Below are 27,660 nucleotides of genomic sequence, written 5' to 3'. Positions count from 1 at the left end.
TGGATGTTGTCTACATTAAGCATTATAGCATGTAGCCTATTAGCTCAAATTTGTTGTCTGCTCTTCATAATGAGTCAGATGCTCAGTAGCAATAACAGTGTTACAGCTAGATGTGTAACTTGATTGTTCTCTGTGGTTGGCGTGTATAGATATATGTGTGTTTACCCAACCTCTAATCTGTCATTAAATCGGTGAAACAAAGCCTCGCATCCTGTGCGTTTGATCAACAAATCGTGCCGACGGTTTAATTTATCAGACAACGAAATCGATGCTTTTGCATTTTGGCACCTGTAATGTGTGTCACACAGTCAGTTTAACCAGATGACACACTTTGTTTGAGAAACCTTAGCGTTGGTTACATTTTTAAGTCAGTGGGATGTTTTAGATGGCCCGCTGTTGCACCGCTTTCTAATCAAGGCTGCACCTTGAGTGTGAGGGAGACAGTGAGAGGTGTCATCGTGTATGCCTGTGTGTGTATGTGCGCGTGTGTGTGCGTGTGTGATGACTACTGACTCAGCTGGAGAGGGCAGACAATGACAATGATGATATTTAGTAATGCACATGGCAACTGGGGCCTTAATTTAGACATGCAGCAGTTACCAGCAAAGTACAAGGTCATTTTATTACACATACGTTCTTTTTTGTACTTTTGCTAATTGTGCCAGATTTATCATTCAGGCCCTGATCTGTAAATGCAACTGTGTCAGATAATGAAAAAATACATAAAAATCAGTCCTTTTGGTTGCATAAACTTTAACAAATATTCCTATAGCTTCCTTCAAGCTTCAAATATTACCTATAGCCTCCTTCAAGACATATTTAAAGGGAAATTTCTTTCATTTGTGCCATGAAAATAACAAGAGTCTGTCTCCTTTTTTTCATCTCAGTAATGAATGAAATAATTAGGTCTGTGAGGCTACTGTCGAATGAACGTCAGCATTAAACCATTTCTCATCTTGACTTCCTCTCCCCAGATGGCCTCATTGATTTATCCATTTCCACGCATCCTCGCTGTGCATCTGAAATATGCCCCTGCAAACACATCACGAAAAAAAAAAAAGCCACGAGTTGCCAAGGGCGTATGGGTCTTTTGGTCTCTGTGCTTTGCACTTTTTTTTTTTTTGGTGCAAATCCTTCTCATCACCTGCCCACTGAGATGGGCAGATATGATTGTAATTACGCCACAGGCCTGCCTCGAAAAGCCCAAACACACCACAGACTCATTTGGCAGCTTTTTTATTCCTGCCAGTTTCTGGTTACAGCTCGAGCCCGCAATGAGAGCAGAAGCTGATGCTGCAGTACGCTGGCACCACTGCGGGCGAGGCTTCTCATATTCAGCTTCATCTTCAAAGGGTTTTCATTGTTGCTGGAAAGACTGGGTGACGAGCTGGCATTTCGATGACATGCACCCACGCTGGAGGGGCAAAGCGGAAATATGTTGCCCGCCAAAAACTCTAATCATTGCTGTAGCCGGTGGCGGGAAGCTTATCTAACCTTAAGGATAGACAGTGTCTCAAATGAGATACAGGCTGTGGTGAATATGAAAAACCATCCATCTCAGTTAAAAGTTCGGTATGTATTAAACTGGTAAAAGTACAGCAGCAAAATATCCTTGAAGTCAGAGTGCAAAAAGTTACTGATTCATTTATGTACGCACGGTATATGGAGCATTTAAATGCTGTCACTGTGCAGGTGGCATTAGAGTTGACCTTGCTCTCACGCCGGTCCAGTGCAACATTGTGCAGAGCAAGGACATTACTTTCAATCGAGAGTGCACCTGCCCCTTCCCGAGCATCTTCACTCCTGGTTTTGCAGCCAGAATTGAAAGATTCACATCAACACTGACACCATAACACCAAGTCCCAAGGATTATGCTTCAGTGCATTTTGATTATTTCATACTGTGTATATAAAAAAAAATGGTACAATCTGGTCTTTATAATTTAAGTATGAAAAATTAGTCTTAGAAATGTAACTCCCCTGTCACAGAGTGAATTAAACCGGATGTATCTCATGCTGACTGAAATCATGAAATACTAGGAAGGAGCTTCAAGCTTGCTTTTATTACCTCCTTTAGCATAGGATAAAATGGAACATCCTTTATGAAAGATGAATGATCCATCATTAATTAAGAGTGCACTTTCAATTTCATGCTATAATCTGCCGTTTGGAACCATCAGTGACAAGCTACGCTAAAACCACCAGTTAAAATTATCTTAGTGTAATAAAATCTTCTACTTAGATGAAGAATGAAGATTTTTTTTAGTTCTATAAACAAAGATTATGAGCAACAAAAATTATCAGAGTGAATTTAAGGTTTGCAGTAACTTAAGTTCGCATAAGTATTGCCAGCCTTTACTTTCTATCAACAATCAGTTTTACTTCAGTCATAGAAAGCCTTAATAAAGCTGAAGATGAATAATCACCTCAGCACGAAGAGGAAGCATTTTATATGCAGTATTATCTTCATTTATTTGTCGGGTGGTAGAGTGGCTGGTGCTGTCACCTAACAGCATGAAAGTCCTGGGTGCTGGCCAGCTCCTGGTATGGAGGGTGTTCTCCCCGTGCCTGTGTGGATTCCCTCCCACAGTTCAAAGGCAGGCATGTTAGGTTAACTGCTGATGAGTGTGAATGTGGGGGTGAAAGGTTGTCTGTCTCTGTTAGCCTGCAGTAGGCGATCTGTTCAGGGTGTACCCCCACCTTTTACCTCATGACAGCTGAGATAGACTCCAGCTCCACTGCAACACTGATTTGGATAAGAGGAAGAAAATATATGGATGACAATAAAGTCACATTTTTAACTGAGTTATCCTCGTCTATACATTCTGCATGAATCAACATGGTGAAGCGGGTGAAGTATATGAGATGCACTTTTTGTAGTCTTTTGTAGGAAGATAGTTGCAACATGGCAGTCTCATGTCAACAACATCCACCATCACATTATCAAGCAGTGCAGTCAGGTTCTCCGACCCTCGAGTTTTACTTTTCCCCAGCTCATCACACCTTTCTTTGACTAACAAGATGAAGCAAAGGGCTCAGAAAAAAAGCGATAGGTTTTGTCTTTTTGTCTTTTTGTTTTTTTATCACCACTGTGCTCTCTCTCCTCTGCCTTTCTTGTGCATGAGTTGGGGACAGCTGACTTTAGTCAGGTTAAGAAAGAGGAAACCATCAGTAGCAATGAGTCAGTCTGACAGTGTTTAACCCATATGGAAAAGATATATATAAATCTTATAAAGTTTGTATCTGTCTTGTGTGAAACTTGTATGAAAAGCATACAAGAGTGAAAACAGATATAAGATCCCTTGAAAAATTATATAAATGAAACTTGTATGTTTTGGATACTTACTAAAACAATATATGAAAGTAATGAGAAAGTGGCCACTTTCATGAGTAAATCATATAATTTTTTACTATTTCTTTTCCATATGGGAAAGCATAGGGTGTGCACTATATTTAGCCTATTTTAAATTGATCCTTTCTAAATGTGTGGACAAATCCTAATTATGTGATTAGATTTTTTGTTGGCTGGATTCATTTAAAGCATTGTGTCATATTTTTGTAAGTTTTTTATAAAACTGTTGTACAGTTTAAAAAAACCAGAGAGATTTCAAAAAAGGTTGTTAATACAGCACAGGGGAAATGGTCAAAAGTTAAATTATAGTATGGAGAAATATATGGATACAATTTGAACTCACAATATTATTCAAACCAACTGCAGATACACAGAATATCTGTTTGGAGAGACATCAGGTAACTTTCTGCTGGAACTGTGCAGTAAATACTCAGATACATTCAGTACAATTCTGAAGTATGTGACTAAAAATAAATGTGCCTTTCAACTTCCCATCCCTTTACATAATTTTTTCTTTATCCCAAAGATAAAATGCAGTACGATGCACATTAATACTGAGAAAACATTTTTCAGTTCATTGTTTCTCCTTTTCACAGAAATCTATCAACTGAGACGCTCACCGCTGAAAAGTTGCTTGGACATCAAATGAGACGTGCTGAGTTTCATTCGACTCAGATTTCAAATCACTGCTCACAAACGATGTCTGCACTGCCGTTAAAGGCTACAGCATGCGGGAAATATTTTGTAGTGCTACAGCTTGATAATATTGCCCACAGCAGGGACAGAATTTGAAAATGGGCCAAAATCAGTGTGACAGCAAAGAAAAAGTGTCATCAGTCCAAATTGTCAGTTGTTTCAGTTATGCCTCTGCCCAAGAGGAGGAAGTGAAAAGTGTTTTGGGCTAAATAGAAAGTCAGTGCGATACAGAGAGGTTTTTTGACCCTCATTTCTTCTTGCTGCCCCACTGCCCTCAGCTATGTTGCTGAAAGCCAGTAGGTTAAACTTCCTTACTGCAGAACAGTTTAAGTGCTAAGAACTCTGGAGCATGATAGGATGTCATATACAGTACTGTGTAAAAGTCTTGAGTCACCCCCATTACTTTCATGTTTTGCTAGGAAAATGGGAAATAGTCCCCATAATAGTCCACACGTGGATATGCAACATATTACGCAAAAGCTGAGTTTGAGCAGTTCTGACTAGCTTCGGAATCAATATTTGGTGTGAGTACCTTTTTTCTTCAACACAGGCTGAACTCTGAAAAGGCAAAATCTAAGGTAATTTCTTTATGTAGGCTTTAGGAATAGTTTCCTAAAGGGATTCCAAAGCTCTTCTTTGGATGTTGGCTTTTTGAATGCTGAAATCTGGTTCTGGAGAGGCCATTCCCAGACTGATAGCGTTCCACTGTGTGTCGTTTTCTATCCAGGTATGTTTTGACTGCATTGGCAGTGTGTTTCGGATCATCGTTGTGCTGAAAAATGAAGCTGGTGCCAATCAAATGCTTTCCAGATAGTACTGCATGGTGGAGTCACATCTGCTGGTACTTTTTTACATTGATAATTACACAGACCATTTCTGTTGAAGTTTCAGTGAGCAGTAGATGGATCACCTGAAGGACCAGTCATTTCTCAGGTTCTGTGTCAGAGTTTCACTGGATATTTCCCTGTTTCTTAAAGACATGACTTTCATATACTGTTCACCTGCTGTAGATAGTTTTTTAGATAATAATAATAATATTTTATGCCTGTCAGTCTGTTATACTATGTGTTTTTATGACAGGCAGCTAGGAACAAAGTGCCAAAGATACAACTGAAAATTGATTCCTTTTTAAGTTGTCTGTTATGCGTAGCCAGGTTCATCTCTTTAGTTAGGTGCCTTTCTTATGATTGAGTGATCCATAGATCAGTGTTAGGTGGCTTTACAAAAACCAAACAAACAAAAAACATTCTTACTAAAATGATCTGGGATAAGGACTGGGCATGACTGAAAAAAGAACGGAGCTTGAGAAAGCCTGCACAAATATTGCTCAGGACCAATTTAAAAAATTACAAGAAGATGTGGCTGAAAGCAAAATATAAAGAACTGAGGGGTGACTCAAGACTTTTGCACACGTATGAACAACAACTACTTATTAATCGTTTTTCTTGGCAAATCTGTTTCTGCGTGACAGATTATGATCAAAGGCACTAAACCATCTTACCAAGAGCATGTCCTGGCATATAAGACTTTGGTTTGGTGTGGCTTCTCTAAATGCCCATCTCAGTACTGTGTAATTGGGCCGACTCTGGTAATTATCCATCTGAGATAATTATGTAAATTGCTTGCAAAAATGCAAAGCAGTTATGTAAGGGTTAAACAAGAAGGTGAGAGAAACAAGAGAAAAGCGCGTGAGATGGAGACGAGATTTCACGGACACGGAGCAGAGTGTTGCACTGCAGTGGCCTTGTGTCATCATCGTGTAGCTGTACCTTGCCCAGCAAGTCTTTGTTTATATTCTCCGGCCTTGAAAGCTGTTCCAGCGTCTGATTCAGCTCCATCGCTGGTCAATAACACAACTACAAAGTGACTCCATCACAATTGTGGAGTCGCACTGAAATGGCGGTGTGTAGGTGGTGCAGCACCACATCTCTCTCTGTGTATTCTCTCTTTCTTTCCTCCTCAGTCTCACCCTCTAATTTCTCTCTCCATGTGTCTAAGCAAGATTGTGTAGCATTAGGCAGACACAGAAAAAAAACAACAAAAAAACAACAACAACAACTCAGGAGCTGGCATTAATTTGAATGCATTAACACCTCTCAATCAACCTATAAGATTTTTTTCTGCTGTTGCATTGCCAACACAGCAGGAGCTTGTCCCACGTCCTCTCCAGGCTTATGACATCAGTGTTGCAAATGTTTGGAGGGCAAGGCAGCTTTTTGAGTCACATCAAGAGCTGGAGCGGAGGCGGGGACGCAGAAGATATTTCACTAGGAAAATTGGATCCAATGTGGGGAGGGGGATGCTTGATTCAAAGGGGAGAGGTGAGAATCAGAGGCCACAAACTGTGATTCAGGGAGTGTTGGAGAGGGGTTGAGGCTGCGTTGAACTTTGGAAATGTCGGAAATGGAAAGACACGACGACCCTAAAAGGATTGTTCTGTGTTCTCAGCCAACTCGCCCTTGAGCAAGGCAGTTAACCACCAGCTGTTGCTGCTGTGGAGCAATCAGTTAATGCACTGCTAGACAGCTGCCAGGGTACAAATCCAAACCTCAGACTTTCCATTGTCCCTATCAAAAAAAAAAAAAAGAAAAGTTAAAACTGAGTTTTATTTCTTGTTAAATATGCACATTCACAGAGCTGCCACAGACAAAAGCTTCAGATTGAATAGTGAAGTCCAATTTGTGCTGAATGTTGTTTTCTTTTCGTGTGTGGAGACAACAGAGAATGCCACCGAGTGACCACTAGCGCATTTTAAAATGATTATTTACTGAGATAACTAACAACCTGACAAATCAGGTCACAGCATACAACAGGACTGTTCAGCATCTCTAAATTATTTTTTTTATAAACTTACTGCACCTCAATGGCATTTGTTTTTTATGATATATTTAAAATGTACTATTTTAGAGTGATACAAATACTCAAAGCTTCAATGTTCAGTTTAATTTTTTTGCATCCTGTGATTATCATGATGATTTTTATACTTACAGCGTGTTGTATATTTGTACAAAACAATGAGCGGTAAGCAATTAAAACTCACTTCAGGCTAAAGAAGAATCTATGCAAATATAGTTAAAAAAAACTTGAGAAAGCAATGTGGGAAAAAATCAACAACGGAGTCTGCTGTGGTCCCTGAGCAGTACATGCTATTGGCCTCGAAGCATAAATGCTCCTTGAAACATCTCACCTCCTGCGATATCATTCTTCTCACCCTCCCTGTAGCCTCCGTATAAGCAAATCCTAAGAGGAGCAAACTGCCCACTCTCTTGAGAGGAAAAAGTAGAACAGTGAAAAAGAGAATGGGGTTGTGTTTCTATTTTTATTTATATATTTATTCATTGGGCATGATCCTTCCCACGAGTATCAGTCTTTCTTCTTCTTCTTTTTTGCATACTGCACAGACACATTTTTTGGATTAAAGTGTCCCTGTGATGCTGTAAAATGCCGCAAAATAAGCTTGAAGAGGCAAAACAACTCCCCGAAGAGAACCCCAAAAATTTGTTTGTCATCTAGAGTGTGGGCTTCGAGGCTCGGGGAGGGAGGGAGGGAGGGAGGGAGGGGGCAAGCTATCAGCTATCAGTATGTACTGTAGAGTGCGAATATTCTCCAGAACTTGTGGAGTGTAACTTTTGTCTGGTCTAATTCGGTGATTTTGGGTGTGTGACAAATTTCCTTCAGATTAAAAAAAAAACTAGGCTGTGTCTTAAAAATAATAATAGTACATGTCTGAAGCGCCAATCAGACCCACTGTCCTCAAAACCCAGATCAAAATAGATATGCTTTGTTCTGTTTTTTAAAAAAGAACAAAAAAAGGACCAGCATGAGCACATTAGACAGCAGGTAGCCTCAAACAGCTCACGCTGGCTGCAAGATGGTCTCTTCATTTTACCATTAGGAGACAGACACCGTGAGTCAGCCTGGCTCTGTTTTCACTGCTGCTCCTTCTGCCTCCGTGGGGGCCCTTAAAAAGATTTTCTCAGCTGCCTCACTGATTCTCGTTTAAGTTGATTGTGGTAGTTACTCTTTTTTTTCTTTTTCTTGGAGGTGTGTGTGTGTGTGTGTGGGGGGGGGGGGGGGGGGGGGGGGATAACCTACTTTCAGAAAAGTGTGGTTATGGTCTACCCACCGATGCAGGCTATGCACCATTTTACGCGGGGTTGTTGTTTCCATTTTATGGCAGTAACGAAATAGCCTATCGATTTAAGTTGTCCTATTTCAACTTTGGTCAAGATTGGATTTTTTAAACGAGCTGGGTTGGGCATCTCCGGCCGGCCCGCCTGGGAGCTGAGGATCACAGCGGGGACTGACTCTCGGGTCGGAGTGCGCAAAGCAGCGCGCCAGTGATTCAGCCGCAGTTTCCAGACGGCGCGCAGGTGGAGGCGACGAGGAGAGGAAGCAGCCGCTCAGGACGTGCTGATGAACCGCACGGGGATGTTCAATACGCACACGATTTGTTCCACGTAATGACCGAACTGCTTCTTTTTTTCTCTCCTTCGTCTTCTTCTTCTCCCTCCGCGGTGTGATTTTGGAAGCGGTGTCTTGGTCTGGCTCAGCTGTAACCCATTTCCCCTCCAAGACAAAAGTTTGCCTGCTAAAAAAAAAAAGAAAAAAAAAAGGAAAATGATGTTCTGGTCCGCTAATGTTTTTTCACGCAGTGTTGTGGATTCCGGCGTCAGCGTAAGTGGACAGTCATCACTTGAGAAATAGCTGCGATTTTTTTTCCGCTCTTAATTTCAGTGCCAGTTTCAACAAAAACAGCGGGCTTTTATTCTCCGCACATCATCTCTCGCCCAGGATTGCATCCGTTTGAATTAATGTCGCACTCCATAATGGACTTCCTCGGACTGTACTTTTTACAGCTGGCTCTCATCGGTAAGTTGATCAACACTTGAACAATTGATTGTGGTCGAAACCAATGCGCCGTCCTGTGACTGCCCACTGCAGCTCGCATTCGGCTTGATTTTATTTTATTCTATTATTCTGTTGTTACTAGCTTTTGTTAAGTCTTTCTTAGTGCGAATGATCTTTAAAGGTCCATATTCGCTTGCTTTTGTCCAAGTTGCATCATGAGATCATTCTTTTGTTTTTTTAACCCCTTTGCAGAATAAGCCGGTTTGTTAATGAGATACACGGATGCACGACAGGGTCACAAAAAGAGGAGAGATTGTGATTTTCTTTTAAAGACCACACAGAAAGCCCGCAAGTAACATCCTATGTGTGACTGGGGAGTGATGAAACAGCGGGACTCTGACAGGCTGCTCACATTTTCTCCACTCGAGAGATGCTCGCTTGTGTTTTTTCGCAGTCTTATTTTGTTCTTTTTTCTTTTTCCCACCCTGCGGGCAGAAATCCCCTTTGTACATCCCATGTATTTAAACCGTTTCCCAGCACCGGCAGATGGATGTGATGATAGATTACCAAAGAAAAGATAAAGATGCCACCAAGCTGCCGCTGCTGCTGTTATCCAGCTTCGCTGCGAAAATGCCAATGCAGACAAGTGTATGTCAAACTGTTGGCGTGCGCGCCCGCATGTGCCACTTCTCACGGTTCGTTGTGAGCGTGCGTGTTGGAGGAAAGGGCATGGTGGTGGGGGGTTACGCGCTTGTGCACCTGCCTTTGCAGGTGAATTGTGTTGTCAGTGCGTGAATACGGAGGAAAAAACAACGTGGTGGTGGTTTGCGTGCGTGCATGCGTGCGTGGTGGCGGGAGAGGCGTGTGTGTGAGCGCGCACACGGTATTTGTGTATAAGAAGCTTGAAACGAGCCCGTCAAACAGGGCGTGCATCAAACGCTGAAATCATGAGCAATGACCACCAGCACTGCAGACGCACACGCGCACACACGCACGCACACATGGACACTCAGCTTTTTTCCATTCCTCCACACTTACTTGGGCCAGGTGGTGCAAGTCAGTTTCAGTGCCAGCTTTGTTTTGTGTTTGCCAAAAACAAGAGTAGACACCCTGAGGTTTTTTTTATTGCATTCTATTGTGAAAAAAATATTATATGGAGGGAAAAAAACTTCCTGCAGAACGAATGCTGGCTGGAAACAGGATGTACAGACGGAGGGATTTGTGTTTGTTAGATTTATAGCCTCAGTGTTGACAGCTCTCCATCCCGCAGTTCATTTCCTTTTTGCTGCAGATGTGATTTCAGCCACACTAATGGTGCACTGACAGCAGCCTTATACACTGGGAGTGAACTGGAAACTCGGGTCCTAGACAAGAGCTTCCACCACCATGAATCCTTAACAAACACTTTCAGCGGTGCTAATACCCCCCGCCCCCCTTGCTGTCTTCCTTCACTTTTCCCATCATATGTAAAACCTGTGTCACCACACTGCTGTCAGTCAAGATATGAGCAGGGTGGGTAACTGGAAGCAATATGTGCTCGGTGGAATAGTCACTCCTCGTCTTTTCTCTGCAGATATTCTCACCTTGTCAAAAAGATGTGTCAAAACGGCAGAGTCACTTAGCCGGGGCCTCATGATCCCGTCCATCAGCCACACAGGAAGAGACGGAGGGGAGATGAAAGGCAGGAAAAGCAGTTTATGCTTAGAAAAGGGGAAGGAAGGTGGCTGGTTTGAATCCTGAGGCGTTGACTGGCTTAACTGAACTTAAGAAAACCAGCAGACTTTATGAGGATTTTTTCTTTTTTTCAGTTTAAGAGGACACATCGGCTATGTGGGATTGCATGCAGCTTTTTTCCTGGGGCTCCCTTGCATATAAAAGCATGCTTCTCTACAACTTGCTGGGCCAAACCTGAGCTTTAAAAGCTGCCTGTGGTGTCCAGGGCTGTACTAATATCCTTCCAATCTAATGAATGTTTCTCTCTTACGAAGCGTGCTGTGTGAAGTGGATGTATGCAAGATTAGTGTGCTGTGTTTTTGCATTTTGTTAACTTTGCAGGGCTAAACTCGTGGCATAAAAAACGACGGGGGGAGAAACAAGCATCTATTTACTTCAGCTTTAAATTACCATATTTACCGCTCAGTCTTGTGATGCTTCACTGATTATCTGCCCGCACAGCTCTGAACATTTTGCAATCATTACTGCAATTAGTTGACCAGGTTTATCTGCATATTATTCTTCTCTAAGTGGTGTGGAGTAAATGAACATGCCCTGCCTTGCCATTTCTGACATGGGAGAGGGTTTGTAGTGCTTAGCATATTGTGTGGTCTAATCTTTTTTACATGGCAGTGCTTAGCTGGCAAATAATAATGATGGTAAACTTGAGTGGCTATGTTTTTGCCTAACATGTGTTTGTAGCGACTGATTCTCGCAGCGGTGGAGGAAACTATAGATAAGATGTGTCAAGGTGAGGGGGCTGGCTGGGAGGACAGTGTCACATCCTGTAACCAGGAACCAGAAAATTAAGAAGAAGGGCATCCATCCACTGGCACTTTGTTTTATCAGCCTGCTTTGTCTAATGGCTGATTAAGTTTAATCTTTTTTAGTACAGTAGCTGTCATAGTGTTAGTCAGCTCCACAAAAAGAATAAGATAAGAATTTGCATACATAAAATACTATTTCTGAAAGTAATGCAAAGCCACAAGATATTATTGATTTGCTAAATGTTGGTAATTTGTGGGAATTAATAATTTTCCTCATCACAACAGGAATATCTGCTATTAAAAAATATTAAAACTTGCCTGAAACTCATCAGTAAGAATGATCAGCAGAATGTTTGACCTTGTACAACAAAAGCATGTTGAAAATAGTTCAGTGGGTGTAGGTTAGTCGGTGGTTGTGCTAGTAGATTACCCGTTAAAGCAGAAAGACACTGGAAGTGTATAGCTAATATATGCTTTTTAATATTTATTAATTACAAGTAATGTTATTTTTGCAGTCTTGACAATGGTATTGCATGTGACAGATTTTCATACTCTAACACAGGCCTAGTCAACACTGTCCATATAAAGTGCAGAAACATAAATGAAACATCAACTTAAGCTTTGTATGCCATGACAGTTTTATTTAGTTTTAACAGCAAGGACTTGGCCATTGTCCAATGTGGATATCACTTTGGTTTGTCCCTTTCTCCCTCCCTCTACTTGCCAAAACAGCACCCTCTCTGGGGACCTGCTGATTGCAGTGCATATGTAACAGTGTTTGTCAAACAGTGTCGTTATAATTCATCCCAAAATGAAAATAAAATCTAATTAAAAAGCAAATCAGGGTCCCAATAATAATCGTCAAGTGTTGATGGTAAACAACAGAGCAAAGTATAGATCTCACTGCCTTGTCCCTGATTAAGTTTACTCATTTATCTCATTCCAGCACATTAGTAACTGGTGGTCCTGATTCTTGGTAGATGAGATCAGGCAGTAGACTCTGTGTGGACTTTGACATTGTGAGGAGGAGGAAGAGGGCCTGGAGAGGTGGAGGTATGCTCTGGAGAGAAGAGGGAAGAAAGTAAGGAGAAGCAAGACAGAATATATGTGTGTTAATGGGAGGGAGACAGGTGGAAAGGTGAAGATGCAAGAAGGAGATATAGTGAAGGTGAAGCCATCCAAAGCAATGGACAGTGCTCAAGAGAGGTGAAGAAGAGAGTGCAGGCAGGGTGGAGCGAGTGTAGACAAGTGTCAGGGGTGATTTGTCTCACAAGGATAGCGGCGAGAGTAAAAGAGAAGCTTGACAAGGTGGTAGTGAGACCTGCTGTCATGTATGGTTTGGAGACACTAACGCTGACAAAAAAAAGGAGCTTTTCATTAGGAATGACCAGAATGAAGAAGATTAGAAATGAGTACATCAGCGAGACAGCTTAGGTTGAGCAGTTTGGAGACAAAGGTGGAGAAACAAGTCTGAGATGGTTTGGTCATGTAAAGAGGAGGGACGGTACATATAATGGACAAAGAATTTTGAGCTGCCAGGCAGGAGGAAAAGATGTAGTGAAGGAGAATAAGCAGCGGGTGATATAGAGGCAGATGATCCACTGTGGTGACCCCCAAAACGGATCATCTGAAAGAAGAAAAAAATGGTCATGATTTTTTGATCTTGTGGCCACACACTACTAATTTCGTGGCGGCAATCTTGTGATCACTCAGTAACATTTGATTTCCAGACATAGGTGGCCTGGGGACTCTAACAAAATGTTCAAATGTTTGATTCTGAAATTGTAGCATGGAATTAGATCTGTCATAATCACACAATCTCACAATAAACACAGCAACCAATAATATTTAACTGTGTTTACGCCATCAGCCGTTCTGTACTGTAGTTAATCACGGTACGGTTGTTGATCGTGTCAGTGCAGCCTTTCAAATCACTGATTGGAACAAAACACATATTTTGATTTTATATTTTGAGTGTTCTAGATCAAAGTTTCCCAAAAGTAATTACAGCGTTGAGGCTACTGAAAGTAAACCTGCTGATTTCCATTTCTTGCTAGGTAATTATTTTACTGATTAACTTTCCAGTCCAGTTGAACAGGTTTTTTAAAGTAGTGCTTCCTTACCTCAGATTAGTATTCACAGCCATTATAATGTGATCATGGAGAGGTAAAGAGGAGCACTGCAAGATACAAGAAGTTTTTATGCTGTCTTGCCTTTTTTATAATTGATTTATTTTTTGCTAATCGCAATCAGTCTAAAAAGTGTTGCCTTAAAAAGACTTTCAAGTTACAGGCATGTATAAGACCTCTCAGTTATGACAAGTTACCCTTTTAGATTAAATAATAGAGCTGGAAATGAGCACAACAGGTCCAGCGTCTCTACATGTGAGAGTACTTTTTGTGTAAAGAAACAGGTTCCTCTGCTTTTTCTGATCTGTGTGATTACTGAATGTAAGGGGGAGGTGGAGACTTTAAGTATCAAAGCTGTCAAAGGTAGTAATTCACCTTGAACCTCTTATGTATGTTGGCCTTTTATTAGGAGATCTGAATAGAAGTAAACAACTTACCCACCTTCTTTGAGAATTGTCATTATAGTATTTCCACTGTCAGTTATATCATTATATTGTGGGCTACAACGGTCTCTGGACATCACACCCTACATTCAGTGACTGCCTTTGTTTCAGTATTAAATAAATTCTATAAAAGAAAAGCTGAAAAGAAGCCATGCTGTAGGAGGACAGAATTCTAGCCCAGATTATTAAGACCCTACAGCTGCTGTTCAAGCCTTTGCCTGATTGGTCTCCCACAAGCAATGAAAGGGAACAATATGTGTACTCAAAAAAGTAAATCAGTCACATACTTAGTACTGTGCCCGTGCCGACTGAAGTTGCACACAAAATTGGAAAAACTGTTATTGTTGTGTTTGTGCCTCTCTGATGAATGCATGCCCATTATTCTTTCTACTTTTAGTGGTGGTTTGGTCTCCACAGTACCTTCCCTCATCCCAGGCAAGCAGGGATACATGGGTGCATTAACATTTATTAGACCAAATGCTTGTCAAACATGCTAGTTGCTAAACGTGAGCCCTGCAGCCAAACGGTCTTTTATGGCACAGCGTTGGTGGCTGTTTGCGTTGCTCTCCACCTTTCCAGACAAATTATGGGAATTGAACCTACTAGGAGGCAAAAATGCTCCAATAACCATTTTGTGGCCCGCTGATACTGTTTTTTTTTTTCTTTTTCTTTTGCAGAGTCTGATTTTCTTTCTAAAAACTGTGCCTGACAGCACATATAAACAAAAAATCAACTTACCTTCAATGCAACAATTTTATTTTCTTGGTTTCCTTGAAATTCCTCCCAAACTGCAGTAAGTTACTGGATCTTCACTCACTTAAACAACTGAAAATAAAGTGCTCCTTCACTGGAAAGAGGTATAAAGAACTAAATGAAAATGAGTTACTGTACACCCATCTTTATCTGACATGTCTGACCTTAACAAACAAAAGCAAGTGCAACTGATTTTTTTTTAAGTGTTCTGACCTGTGACCCTTACTGCTCATACCGAGGCTCATACTGACGCTGCTGGCTTGCGGCTGGTTCTTAGCTCCAGATGGTGCTAGCTTTGGCACACTTTGTCTTTGTTAGTTTCTTTAAAATTTCCACATTCGGCTAGGTGAGGGTGATTTTTTGCATACATGAAATGGACCATCTCAACATATGGGAAGCTGACTGGATGGTCTGGGCTGAGGATACTGAACATCATCCAATTCTGGTCCCTGGCTGGTCGATCGTTGCAGCTCTAATTGGAGGCTCTAGGGCTGTGCTTGCCCGCTGTCCATCGATGCTTAGATTGAATGCTGTGTGGCTGAAAATTTAGCATGAATAGGAAAGTAAGAAGTATGAAAAACAACAAAAATCAATTCAACAATCAATATCAAATTTCAAACCTGCTAAAAAGATGTTTTATGTATATGGTCTTTTACATGATGGGGCTAAGCTAAGATCAGCACAGACTGTTGGTTATTCCACATGTAGATGGGGCCTGCAAAGCTCTGTGCAGAACCTCTGCACAGCAGCCAGTTTCAAATCAAATCAAATCACTTTTATTGTCACATCACATGTGCAGGTACACTGGTACAGTACATGTGAGTGAAATTCTTGTGTGCGAGCTTCACAAGCAACAGAGTTGTGCAAAATACAATAATGTAAAACAAGCAAAATATAAAAATGGCTAATCTAAAAAGTAATAAATATATGTACAATATGTAAAGGTATATACATTACTGAATGTGTATACTAAATATGTTTTTCTACGTGTGTGTGTTTGAGTGTGTATATAGTATGTATATACATGTTTTACAAATGAAATAAAGTAAACAATAAAATAAGATATATAAAATATACAGAGGTTGGTATGTGCAAAACAGTGGTATTTATATACAGTATGGAAAAATTAAAGTGAATGTACTAAGTGAGGGCAGTTATGACTGGAGCGACTCCTGTTTTCGCTACAACGGACTCTCCCCCCACAACAGGTGGGCCATACAGAGTGAGGGACATAGCCGGAGCGACCCACTGCTACAACGGACTACATCCCCCAGAAGGTGAGCAGCATGGGACTCGAACCTGCCACCTCTGTATCTCCTGCTGTACAGTGGCCCGCCACTTACCGCCATGCTACATGGCGGGCAGTTTCTTAAACAGTTAACGAAAAGTTTTGTTTAAATGAAAAAACAGCAAAAAAGTAAAGAGATGAAATACATTTGAAAAGTTTGTGGGAAAAAGCTGCAGTGCATCGACATTTTATTTTTTTATCTCCGTTACTAAAAACCCACGTTGCCGTTTAATTCACAGTTATGTAATGTTGTTAATTATCACACCTGTAATGAAGAGTAAATGTAAAGAGTTTAGCTGTGGGAAACATAATCACAGCTTTTAGAAAGTTTCACAGGACAAATATTCAAGTGTAGAGGGACAGTGGAAGAAATTCCACAGAAGATAAGCTGAACATTTCACTCCACGCAAATAGCTTCCTAATTATCAACCCACGCACAGTCTTGGCCAAATTAACCCACGCTCAGTCTCACACGCAGACACACTGAACGTCCTCCAGTGTATACAAACCAAACTCCTACTGTTGCTGTCAGCAGTTTTTCAAACTAATCACTTTGCTTTGGGTGGGAATGAATAATTTGCTCCCTGCATGTTTAGTAACCTTGCGTTGTAACTGCTAATATCGCAGTCATTTCCCCGCGTGCATTTATTCGGACAAATCTGAAGCCTGCCCCTGAAACATGTATAATTCATACTCACCCTCCTCTCTCTCCAGGTCTCTGTAGCTGGCGCGGCGTTGCATAGTTTCCTGATTTCCCTTACTTGTGGATACTTCGCTGTGCCTTCAAGTTCCACTGACAGAGAGAAGCGAGAGAATATTGTCGGAGAAATTACAGGAGCAAACACAGCAGAGAGAGGAGGATGTGAATGTGAATAAGCCATGTGACAGCCAGAGAAGGGATTTATTTTTCTGTGAGGATGGAGCTGTCGTTGGGCATCTAACATAGAGGAGATACGTAGTCTCTGTAGAGAGTCTCACCCTAACTGACTTTCTCTTTGGATTCCCGGCACATCGGCTCAGTTCTAAGCCTCAAATTTACTCAGCTGGCCCTTCAAAATCTATTTATACACTTGCGATTGTTTTTCATGCAGAGCACCTGTTGCTCCGCATCCCTAAAGTGGAGATTTAGAGATGGCTTTCCCAAATCTGCACGCTCAATCTTCCCATTTGCAGATACGATTTTTGACGCTCACTCTGTCTTGTGTGATTTATTGGTTTCATTTGTCTAGTTGCTGTGATAATGCTTTGGAGTCACATGGGGGGGGGGGGGGGGGGGGGGTGCTTTAGGGATTCTCATTATGACTCAGTGATAGTGACACACTTGGATACTTGTAGGTGTGTTTCATCGATGGCCAGTTGACGTTTATCGCCAGCTGTCTTGATGATTTTCTCACTGCTCTCTGCTATCTCTGACAGAAAAAGTATGATTTTAAGAGTACGTGGATGCAGTTACAGGCAATGGAGGTACTGGAGATAAACATTCTCTGAAATAGAATGAATCAAACTCTTGGTAGAGACCAAAATGACTTCTAATATTAAAACCCTGTCATTTCCATTTGCTTTTGTCGAGGGATGATTATACCACATAGAAAATTACCCTGCCCTTGTGAGCTAAAAGGATATGGCATTTACTTCCACTGTATTCTGTAAGTTTGTAATGAAAAGGCTGCAGAATGGTCCAAGCAGATTGTAAGAAAGCCTAAAAGGCTGCAATTAATCAGAAGGAAAAGTTTTTTTTTTCCTTAGTTTGGGGGGGTGGCGTTGAGTTGGCAAGGCAGAGAGAATGAGAGGTGGTAATGAAACAAGCTAGCGAGGCTCCAAGGCCCTTCATCAAATGCTCACAGTACTTAAAGCCTGTAAGTGTGTCTGTCAGTGCTTATTTAAGTATAAGGAACTTTAAGTGTCTTATTGCAGCTGGTGCAAACCATTATTCGATCCCATACAATAAAGGCTCTTATCACTCCACAATTTTATTGAGAGAGGTGACAGCCATTTCAAACATTCTCACATATTCTCATTTCACACAGACGGGGCCGGCAAGAATATATCTGATTATCATGAGGCCTCAGCTTCCATTCCCATGATCCCACACATTAATCACACATGCTGTGCCAGTGCCTGTCTGAGAGACTGAGCATACATATTTATTTTTGTCACTTTTCCAGTGTGAACACAGCACAGACTATAGACACTATAGAGAATATGGTTGTTGCATGGAAAAGGAGCAGGGTACCTCTCTTCTACCTGACAAAAATGGAAATTGGACAATTTAACATGTTTTTTTTTTGTTTGTTTTTTTGGTCAGTGGGAAAACTGCTTTCAAGGTGGTGCACTGATCCAACCTGATCCAAAATTTATCTGCCAACACTGATCCAATAGACTTTCATGCCAACTGTGAGGAAGAAACTGAGACTCAAACACCAAACTAAAAAAAAGATTAAAAAAAAAACTAAAAGTGTTTTAAGTTTTAGAGCTGATATCTCCAAACTGCTGTCGTTTCACTGTTACACATCTTCCTCCATGCTACGATACTTGTCTGACGCACCAACACGTTAGCTAGTAAACAACATAGAACTGAACTAAATGAATCGTCCCTAGATCGAGCTGTTGTGCCACCATTATCCAGTCCAGCGTCTTAAGCCAGGATCTGACTAATAGAGATGTTAAGAGGTGGGAATCACCACAATATGATATTATCACAATACTTCACTCACGATATGATATTATTGTGATTTTTAACATTTTGTGATATGATGAACATTGCCATAACACATATTGTGATTTATTGCCTTTTTAAAATGTTTTTCAAACTTTTTTTAGTATCTGTTTAAGATAAACTTATCTCATTTCAGTTATATTTTTATTTATTTAACTGCAAAATGAGATTGTCAAGCATCCGCTGTCACCAAAAATGTTTTCTATAAAACAGTCTGTTATCAGTCTGCAGCTGAATGAGGTCAAGTTGACAATTACACGCAATCTGTTTCTGATAATACAGCAATTAACTGTGAAAACTGTAACTTTGTTAGTGAAAATCACATATCTATTGTTGTCTACATAGACTGAAATTCACACTTAACAGAAATTTATTTATTTATTACATTTTTCGTCAGTACCCTTTCTGCTCTATAGCAATATAAGCAGAAAACAACAAGCTGTGCTTAAAGACTAATGGAAACATTTTGTCCCTGTTTGCATTTTTTAATTTAGTTGGCGAGTATTTGCAAATTGTAGGCTGTTTACCTTACAATATAAAGCACCGTGAGGTAACTATTGTTGTGATTTGGTGCCATGTATAAATACAATTGAACTGAATCAGTACCTTTGTCAGTCTCTCTTAGACTGACCAAGGTATTGATGGTATGTCAAATGTCACTTCACATCAGACTGCAACTGTTTACAGAAACGTTGGCACCTATTATGCGAACTGTGCAATTACCTTGTGATCAGAAGTGACACCTTCAACCTCTGGAGATGCAGTTGGTCGCAAAATGTATTAAAAAATACTTCTTCTTCTTTTTTTTGTACATGTAAGAAGGTTGCTGGCCTATTTTTACTAATGTGACCATCAGTGTGCTCTGAATTAGTAGATAGGTTTGTCAAGCTAAGTGTGTCCAGTGTTATTTAGCTGAGCCAATTTGGTGAAAGTTTGTTCAGGTAACATTGTCTCAGGATGGTGCAGTATGAGATGAGGCGTTTTGTTCATAATATTCCAGAATATTTGAATTTAGCTAACAAAATATCAGTATTTGCTAATGTTTGTCCCTGTCTTGAAATAATACAAAAAAATATGATATACTGTGCTGTAATCTGTTTTTTCACTCCTACCAAATATATTAGAAACTTGAAGCCATTTTCTTTTTTCTCATATAGCAGAAATTGTTCACGTCTGACAGCCTGTGTAATGTGAAAGAAGGTGCACATGTAATTTTCATGTGGTTTCAATAACTTTAATACCATAGATTGTCACAGTTGTATGGTATATAGCCATTAGTTTTCTTAACATATACCAGAAACTGCTTGAACCCAAATGTCTTAAGTCTTTTTATTCTGTCTGTCGACTGTGTGTCCGCTGAACCAGTCGGCCAGCTTTCCCGTAGAGGACATGAGTGCATAATAAGAGTGAACCTCTTTATTATAGACATCAGCTTTACAGCATCACCTGTCAATTAGTGTAGCAATTCAATGACATGTTATTTTAAAAAAAAATGAACAGCATAAAATGTCTGTCAAGTGCAGTTAGACCAAAAGTCAGTAGATTTCTCTGTGGTGCTGAAACAGAACGCTTGTTAGAACCTGACAGAAAGTTTGTAAGTGGTTAAAAGTTTGGGGAAATTATCAAAAGGCTGAATCGTCTGCTGCCAGGTTTCTGGTAGGTAGGTATGTTTGTTTGGTGTCAAACTCAACTAATCAAAGATGTTTTAAAAAAAAACTCTTTCACCCAGCAGCAGCAAATTTGAACTTTGCTGAAACTTGAACTGAAAATTGATCTTAAACGTAATCATCAATCCACGACTAAGCAAGAAAAAAAAATACATGTGAGACACAAACAAGTACCCAAAGAAAATCAATCTTTATTAATCTTTTCCTACTACAGCTCACATTTAACTCAGGTTGTGTTAAAGAAGTAGCTCTTCCACTTGTCATCTTACGTTTCCCTGTGAACCCCCAGCAAATGAGAGCAGACTGCTTCATCCAGAGCAGCAGGCGAATCGTGATGATATCCTGCACCGGGATCTGAGGAGCTAATTGGTTTCTAATCAGGGCTTCAGTTTCTGTGGTGGCGTTCTGCTCAGTCTGTCGAGATAGAAATAGAGGAAAAGTGTGAAATCGAGATTCAGGAATCAGGTTCAGTGCCAGGCTGTCAACTGACTAAACCATGGAGAGGTAGAAGAGGATGGGGATGTGTAGCAATGGGCCAAATCGCTGCAGGCTATCTAACAAGGCAGTCTCAGATGTGTGCCAAATAGCATTTATGAGGGCTAATGAAAGAGCTTGCAACTCAACACTCTTACAAGGTTTCCACTCTGTTGTCTGCAGCAGGCCACCCAGCTGATTTACACTCATCACATGTGCACATGGGGAAAAAAAAGAGTGATGGGGGGAAATTAAATCAGAAAAATGTTCAATATTTGTTAAAGAGGGAAAAAACTCAAAATAGGGCAATCTGTATTTTTCTGCGATCTTTTTCTACAGCTTGCAAAAACTCTGCAATCTGCAGGGATGACCCTGTGAATAGTCAAGCAAATCATATTAGGGATATGGAACAATTTAAGTATACTAGTAAGTGAAGAAGGAGTTGGTATTTCAGGCGAACCATAGTTTCATGTAGAATTTATTTCTATAGATTTGTTATCTCTCTAAATTAGCACTGTAGTTGACCTGAAGTTGGGGTGTTTGAGTGATTAGTACAAATGAGTGCAATAAATACTAAAATAGTATTTGATAAAGTTTGCGTGCATTAGATAATGAGGAGAAGCTACAGTATTTGCAGCACAAAAGGTCTCTAAAGCTGACCTGTAAACATTCACTTAGAAAATTTACAATTCTGTTGCCTACACATTTGTGGATGTGACTGCTGTAGGAAATGAACTGTGTCTCATTTTTAATCCTTTCTTTTATAGACTTGAACGTAAACTACTTGCATGTGTGGGTAATGAATGTCAACATGATAGTGATAACAACAGCATTTACAAGTTTATAAGCAGGGGTGCACATAAGTGGTCCGTAGGTGCGCATGCGCTGTCAAAATAAAAGACACGCACCAGATGAGAAGTTGCAACGCGCATTTGTGTACATAAGATTTTCTGGAGGAGGACAGACATTTGTTTAGAACTCTTAGAGATTTCAAAGAAGCAAGCTCCTTTAAGCAATTACTTTGGTGTTCCTCCACCTCCAAAGAAATGTCAGAAGGAGTCCAAACCGCAAAAGAAGAGCGTATTCTCGTAAAAGTGGTTGCAGGAGGTGAGTTGGCATTTGTTTGAAGCCAGCTCACAACAGGCATAATCCTGTATGCAATTTTTTAAGTGATTCATATACTTGGATGCGTATTTAGCGGCATCATCTGTAATGACACAAATAAACCTAAAGGTCAATAACGGCAATTAACGTCACTGGAAATAAGTCATTGCACATTCGTCATTTTTGGTACTTAATTGGCACTTTGGCGATGGTGGAGTTTGCTTACATGACATTGTGTCAGCAAGCAAATAAGTGACTTAGAAAGGAGCAAATTAGATCAGGGTTAAGGTTTTGACAATAGTCATAAAGGTACTTTGCTTAGAGTCTGCAAGCAAAGTTAGTGCTGCTAGCATTACAGTGTTGATTTTGAACCATGGAAGTTCTGTATTTCCAGTAAGGATGCATATATCTACCATTAGTGTGCTTCTGCAGCTGTTTATCATGCTTGAGTATATATCTGAATGATGGCTGTCAAAGGATTGCCTAAGCATGCTGATAAAAACCTATCCTTTTTTCTATAATATAAACTGGAGAGTCAAAATTAATTTCAGATTCCTTGAAATAATATTTATTTTAATTTAATTCAGTGTAATTGTTTTAGCTAGTTGTTTTAACACGTATTTTAACAGCTCGATTTGGTCTTGCTTTCCCTTATATTGTCCTTGTGCCTAACTGTTTGCGCAGGGATTCCTGCTTAATGTGCCTTTTAGCACACATGTATCTAAACTATATTCCATATTGGTGTTAAAATGCTTTAGCTAGCTGTTTGCCCATTGGCTGGTAGGTTATGGTGGTGTGGCATCAGTAAGGCTAATGGGCTTTTCATTAACCACAATCAGTTGCTCTCTGTCCCTTGCACACTCTCTCCTTTGCAGGGTAAATGTAAATCTGCATGACTGGGATTGGAAAGCATAAAGGTAAAGGTCATCTAAGTGGAGATATTTGGTAATGAATTGTGTTCGTAAATACAATAAAATAATCCCTCCTATCAAGAGAAACAAATACTGGTAAGGCCTGTAAAACTCTGTTGGTTCTTCAACATAAGTGACCCCTTTCACAGGGCACAAATAGCTTCACAAACTTTGATAGCTGGGTGGTAATATGGCAAGGCTAGCCATAAATAATGGAGTTAGGCAGAATGCATAAACAGGGCCACAACGTGTCAGCAATAAAGGAGTTGTGTTTATGGCAGTTTTATCACGTTAAACTGTTCTTTTTAAAATATTAATACGTTTATGTCCTGCAGGCCTTGAGATGGATTCCATGTGAAAATCATATGCAGCTTTTTGCCAGGCTCCATATAAGCTGAGAATAAGACGGGGCAACCCCGTCCTATCTCCGCTCAGTGGATCATCTCCCTCTAACTAAGCTGATAAATCCTGCCTTCAAGGTCTTTTTGTCCTAGCACATCTAAATACTTTTTTTTTTTTAGATTTATTTCAGAAGGGATTTTAGAGTATCTTGATTGACACTCTGCACACAATATAATAAGGAATTAGTAGCTTTTCATTCTTGTTTCATGTGGTACATATACCCATTTCACCAGCGGGATCGGAAACTTGATTTGCAGTGTCTCATAAACGGTCAAGGGAGTGGACATATTACATATCATGGGGATTGTGACTTTTTTGAATTTGAGTTTGTGATTAGCCATTCTGCTGCATTCTAGATGGTGCATAGGGATTAGATGAAACCCTGATCTTTTTGCCTTTTTGCCTTGAATATATTATACGTTGAAGATTAGTTGAACCAATATAACTAAGGTATGGAAGCTTAGTAGCACAAGAATGAATGTAAATAGGATTCTGTGGCGATGAAAGGTACAAAGTGGTCTAATTAAATCCCTCTCGATGTGAATTCAATTTCCCCAGCCCTCACGGCATCCTGTCAGTGACAAGAGAGCTGCTTCTCTTTGTCTTCCTCTGAGTAAATTGCAATTAGGTGGTGGGTGTATGTTGGCTTGCCAGTCAATCACAGTCAAAGCCCATGTTTTAAAGATGATGACAGTGGCAATATATACAGACTCTAATGCTTTTGGAGACTCTTGTTTAGAACAATAGACAGTTAACAGAGATATTGATTTCTTTTTATATGCTTGTTGAGTAGGAGACTCGGTTCATTTAGAGACTGGCTATTTGCTGCTCTCCCTCATTGCTCTTAGGGTTCCTCAGAAATATTGATAACACTCACACAGCTGTTTTGTAGTGTTGCAGTTTCTCCAGGCAATTAACAGTAGCGCCTCCCGCTAAAGTGATTTTCACGACTTTTGAAACTGAAAATATTTTTTTCCACGTTATCATTATGGATGTCGGTGGTTTTACAGTCTGCCAACAAGGAGCTTTTGTTTTTAATTAATGTAATCTGACAAACTGTAAAAGCAATGAAAGCACCTACTAATGTGGGGGGGAGCAGTCAACACCTACACTCAACTTAATCTGACTGAGCCTTTGGAGCAGGAGTACGTGAAAGAAAGGGAGACCATAGTTCCACACCACTGCTGCCTCAAACCACAGACACACACTTACAGATACACACACAGATTTTCTTCAAATCAAATTACTGATGCCTGTTACGATGGCCAGCGTCGGCTCGGCCTCAACCATCATCTGCGTTTGCCTTCAGAGAGCCTCATTTATTTTGAGTAGACTTTTTTTTTATGACACGCTCCCTCATGTGGAACACTGAATATAAAATATAAGACCCGTCTGCCTGGTGACTTTGGGCCATGACGAGATCAAACAACAGAGAGAAGGGAAAAGGGTTGGAGAGACGGAGAGGTGGAGAGGAGAAAAAAAAAAGAATGAGGGAAAATATTGGAAATCTTTTCCAGATGACTGCTGGCTCGCCTTTGTCCCCTTGGTCACTACATGTCTTATCTTTAGTTCCTTTTAACTCAGCCCATCGGCCTTTCCGTGTGATCATGGATCCTTGCCCTGCATGGCTTTAGGCCTCGCTACTGAGCTGCGTGAGGATCACTGAAGCTACTGAAGTGTGACCCAACCTTAGTGCCATTGATCTTAGGTCACTCGCCGTCACGCCAGTGACATTTCACAGATTCCAATTACTTGATAATCTGCTGCATCATTCATCCCTCAGATGAGTCAGGTATTAGATTTCTCCCCAGTGCTCAAGTAGCTACATGAAACCCAGCTTTTGGAGGATTCTTAACTCTTTGAACACCATCAAAGTACTGCTACTTTTTTTAGCCTTTTTCTGCTTTACCTAATAGTGCTGCTATCGTGAAGATGAAGGATTATGAGGAGATAGCCTCTGAGGTCAAGACCACTTGACTTACTCAGCTACTGCTTGATGATATCTAAGTAAGGTAATAGACACAGCCTTCCTAAAAGTGAAGCTTGGCCAGCAGCATAGCAGGTTGGTTATCATCAGCTCCTACAAGGCGGCAGATAAAGTAAAAGCCCCTCCTCCCCCGTCAGCTGCCATGACCTCATGTCTGATCAGCAACCCGAACAAACCCGAGGTTACGTGTTCACAGAACAGAACAAGATGCTGTCCAATCTTGATAACCACTAGATTGGATGAAAGCCATTGAGTCACAGAAGAATACTCTTCTGTGGACCCCAGCTTTCACAGGGTTCACGAGGTTTTAGTTCCCATCAATATCGCTTAAGGACTTACACAGTGTACCAGTACTCCAGTGTTCTGGGAGCCGGGTAGTACTACGCTCCCGAGCCGAGGGTGCTAAAAGCCCAAAATGCATTAAAAGACCAAGAGGCTGGCCTAAGACGCGGAGCCAAGAATCTGCCAGGGCCAGAGCCATGATAGATGATGAGGTGTTACGAAGGTTTTATTGAGGCTGTAGCGCAGCTTGTCGTGACAACCAATATGAATGAGATCCTTGGCATCTCTGGGCACTGTCACCCCTCCGGTCCCATTTTTATTATTACTTATTCACATACAGCAATAATGTTGGTGTAATTTCTGCTGCTATCAATTTGCAACCTTGGCTCTTAAACAGTGAATTATGCAACAAAAAAAAGGGGGGATGGCAGCTAATCACCACTACTATGCTGAGGATATTTACAGCCTGCCTTTGCTCCCTGGAACTGTTTTACACCAGTGAAGGGAAGAAAACATATGGAAATATGTGAACACACATCTTGACTGTAGCAGTTCTCTGCTGGTCCTCTTGATTAGTTAAATGATAAATCCACCCTCCCCGCTACTCACAGTATGATGGTATTTGCATACAGTGATTAGAGTTTTTTCTATAATCACTGGTGTATTAACCATGCGATCTTTTTCTAATTTAGCAGGGATTGCTTACAAGAATTTGTATATTGTATGGTAGACAATATGCCATTATGCTGAGGTGTGTTTGTCAATAACATGAATGCTTAATGGAGTGTCTGTTCGCTAACCCCGTCCCATCCTTCCACTGATGTATTATGCTAAGACAAACTGGTGAGCATGTTTGCCTTTTTACTGTTCAGCTTCTTGTCCTTTAGCTAGTTTTATTAATATAAAGTATACAGTGTGGTTTTGGAGTTTGAGTTTAATGTTTGTTGGGAAATATTGGCTAACTTTACACTGATGGAGTTAAGGCAGATATTAAAATAGCTCTAAGGACTGAAAGAAGTTTTATAAAGGTCTCTTTAATTTTCCTCACTTATCTGAAGTGTGCTCCAACAAGGAATGGCTGTAGTTCAAAAGGCACAGTAGGGCTTCCATTAATCAAATGAGTTGCCTTTTCAGGTGGGATGCAGGTGTAAATTAGTACAGCTAATGCTGTACTACATAAATGCTGTTCATCAGCATGGAACAAGAGGCAGCAAACCAACAAAGCTTGCAACCATTCAACAACATTCAACAACATATCCTTATTTATATGTTTTTATTGTAATATTTGAAAAATAACTTGAGTTGCAGTGGAGTAGAGATATCTTATACATAAATGCAAACACTCAAGTAAGGCGGATGTACAGTCCCTCAAATTTGTACTCAGTTACAGTAAACTTAAACTTACAGTAAATTTACTTCATGGCTCACTACCACTCATTTTCCAGAAACTTCCTTTTAGTAATTGATTTTGGGCGTCAAATCTTTTAACAATATAAAGAGACAAGAATCATTCAGAACATGACATACAGCTGCAGTCTCTGGACAAGCCTCAGCCACAACCTTATGCTTCAATTTTCATATTGATATGGTCACATCATCTGTGATAAAACTGGTCAACTGTGATATAAAAGCCTAGTTCCCAAGCCAAAGGAGCTACTGCAACACCTTCCATCAAAGCACACAGTGCTGAGTACATCCAGCCATGTGAGGAGTAGATACTAGTAGCTGGTGATGAGCAGAGATGGGCAGTAATGCGTTACTATAATCCGATTACTTTTTCAAGTAACGAGTAATGTAAGGGATTACTATTGCAAAAAAAGTAATTAGATTACTGTTACTTTCCCATAAGCACGCTGCATTACTGCGTTACTAAGCCGTTGTGATTTTGTTTTTGAGTGTCTCATGACAATGACGCAAGCACATGGAGTAGTATTCAGTAATTAGTTACTAATTAGTAATATATATATATATATATATATATATATATATATATATATATATATATATATATATATATATATATATATATATATATGCTCCCTACTGAGCCTGGTTCTGCCGGATGGTTTCTTCCTGTAAAACATATACATACATATAACGCACCTTGAAGCAACTGCTGTTGGGAT

At 40.4% G+C, this 27,660-nt stretch overlaps 1 protein-coding gene across 1 annotated transcript in view; it reads left to right on the top strand.

Annotated features, from left to right (window-relative positions):
* The first annotated feature begins 8,224 nt into the window (after positions 1–8,224).
* gfra4a (GDNF family receptor alpha 4a) overlaps positions 8,225–27,660 on the top strand; it is a 142,941-nt gene continuing 123,505 nt past the window's right edge. The window contains exon 1 of the mRNA XM_063499603.1: positions 8,225–8,919. Within this exon, the coding sequence (XP_063355673.1) occupies positions 8,862–8,919 (58 nt within the window). The 5' untranslated portion in view covers positions 8,225–8,861. The remainder of the gene's footprint in view (positions 8,920–27,660) is intronic.

Source organism: Pelmatolapia mariae, linkage group LG16_19 (genome assembly GCF_036321145.2).
Source record: "Pelmatolapia mariae isolate MD_Pm_ZW linkage group LG16_19, Pm_UMD_F_2, whole genome shotgun sequence".
Lineage (NCBI taxonomy): Eukaryota > Metazoa > Chordata > Actinopteri > Cichliformes > Cichlidae > Pelmatolapia > Pelmatolapia mariae.
The sequence above is the reverse complement of the archived record's forward strand: the minus strand, read 5'-3'. Positions and strand labels throughout refer to the sequence as shown.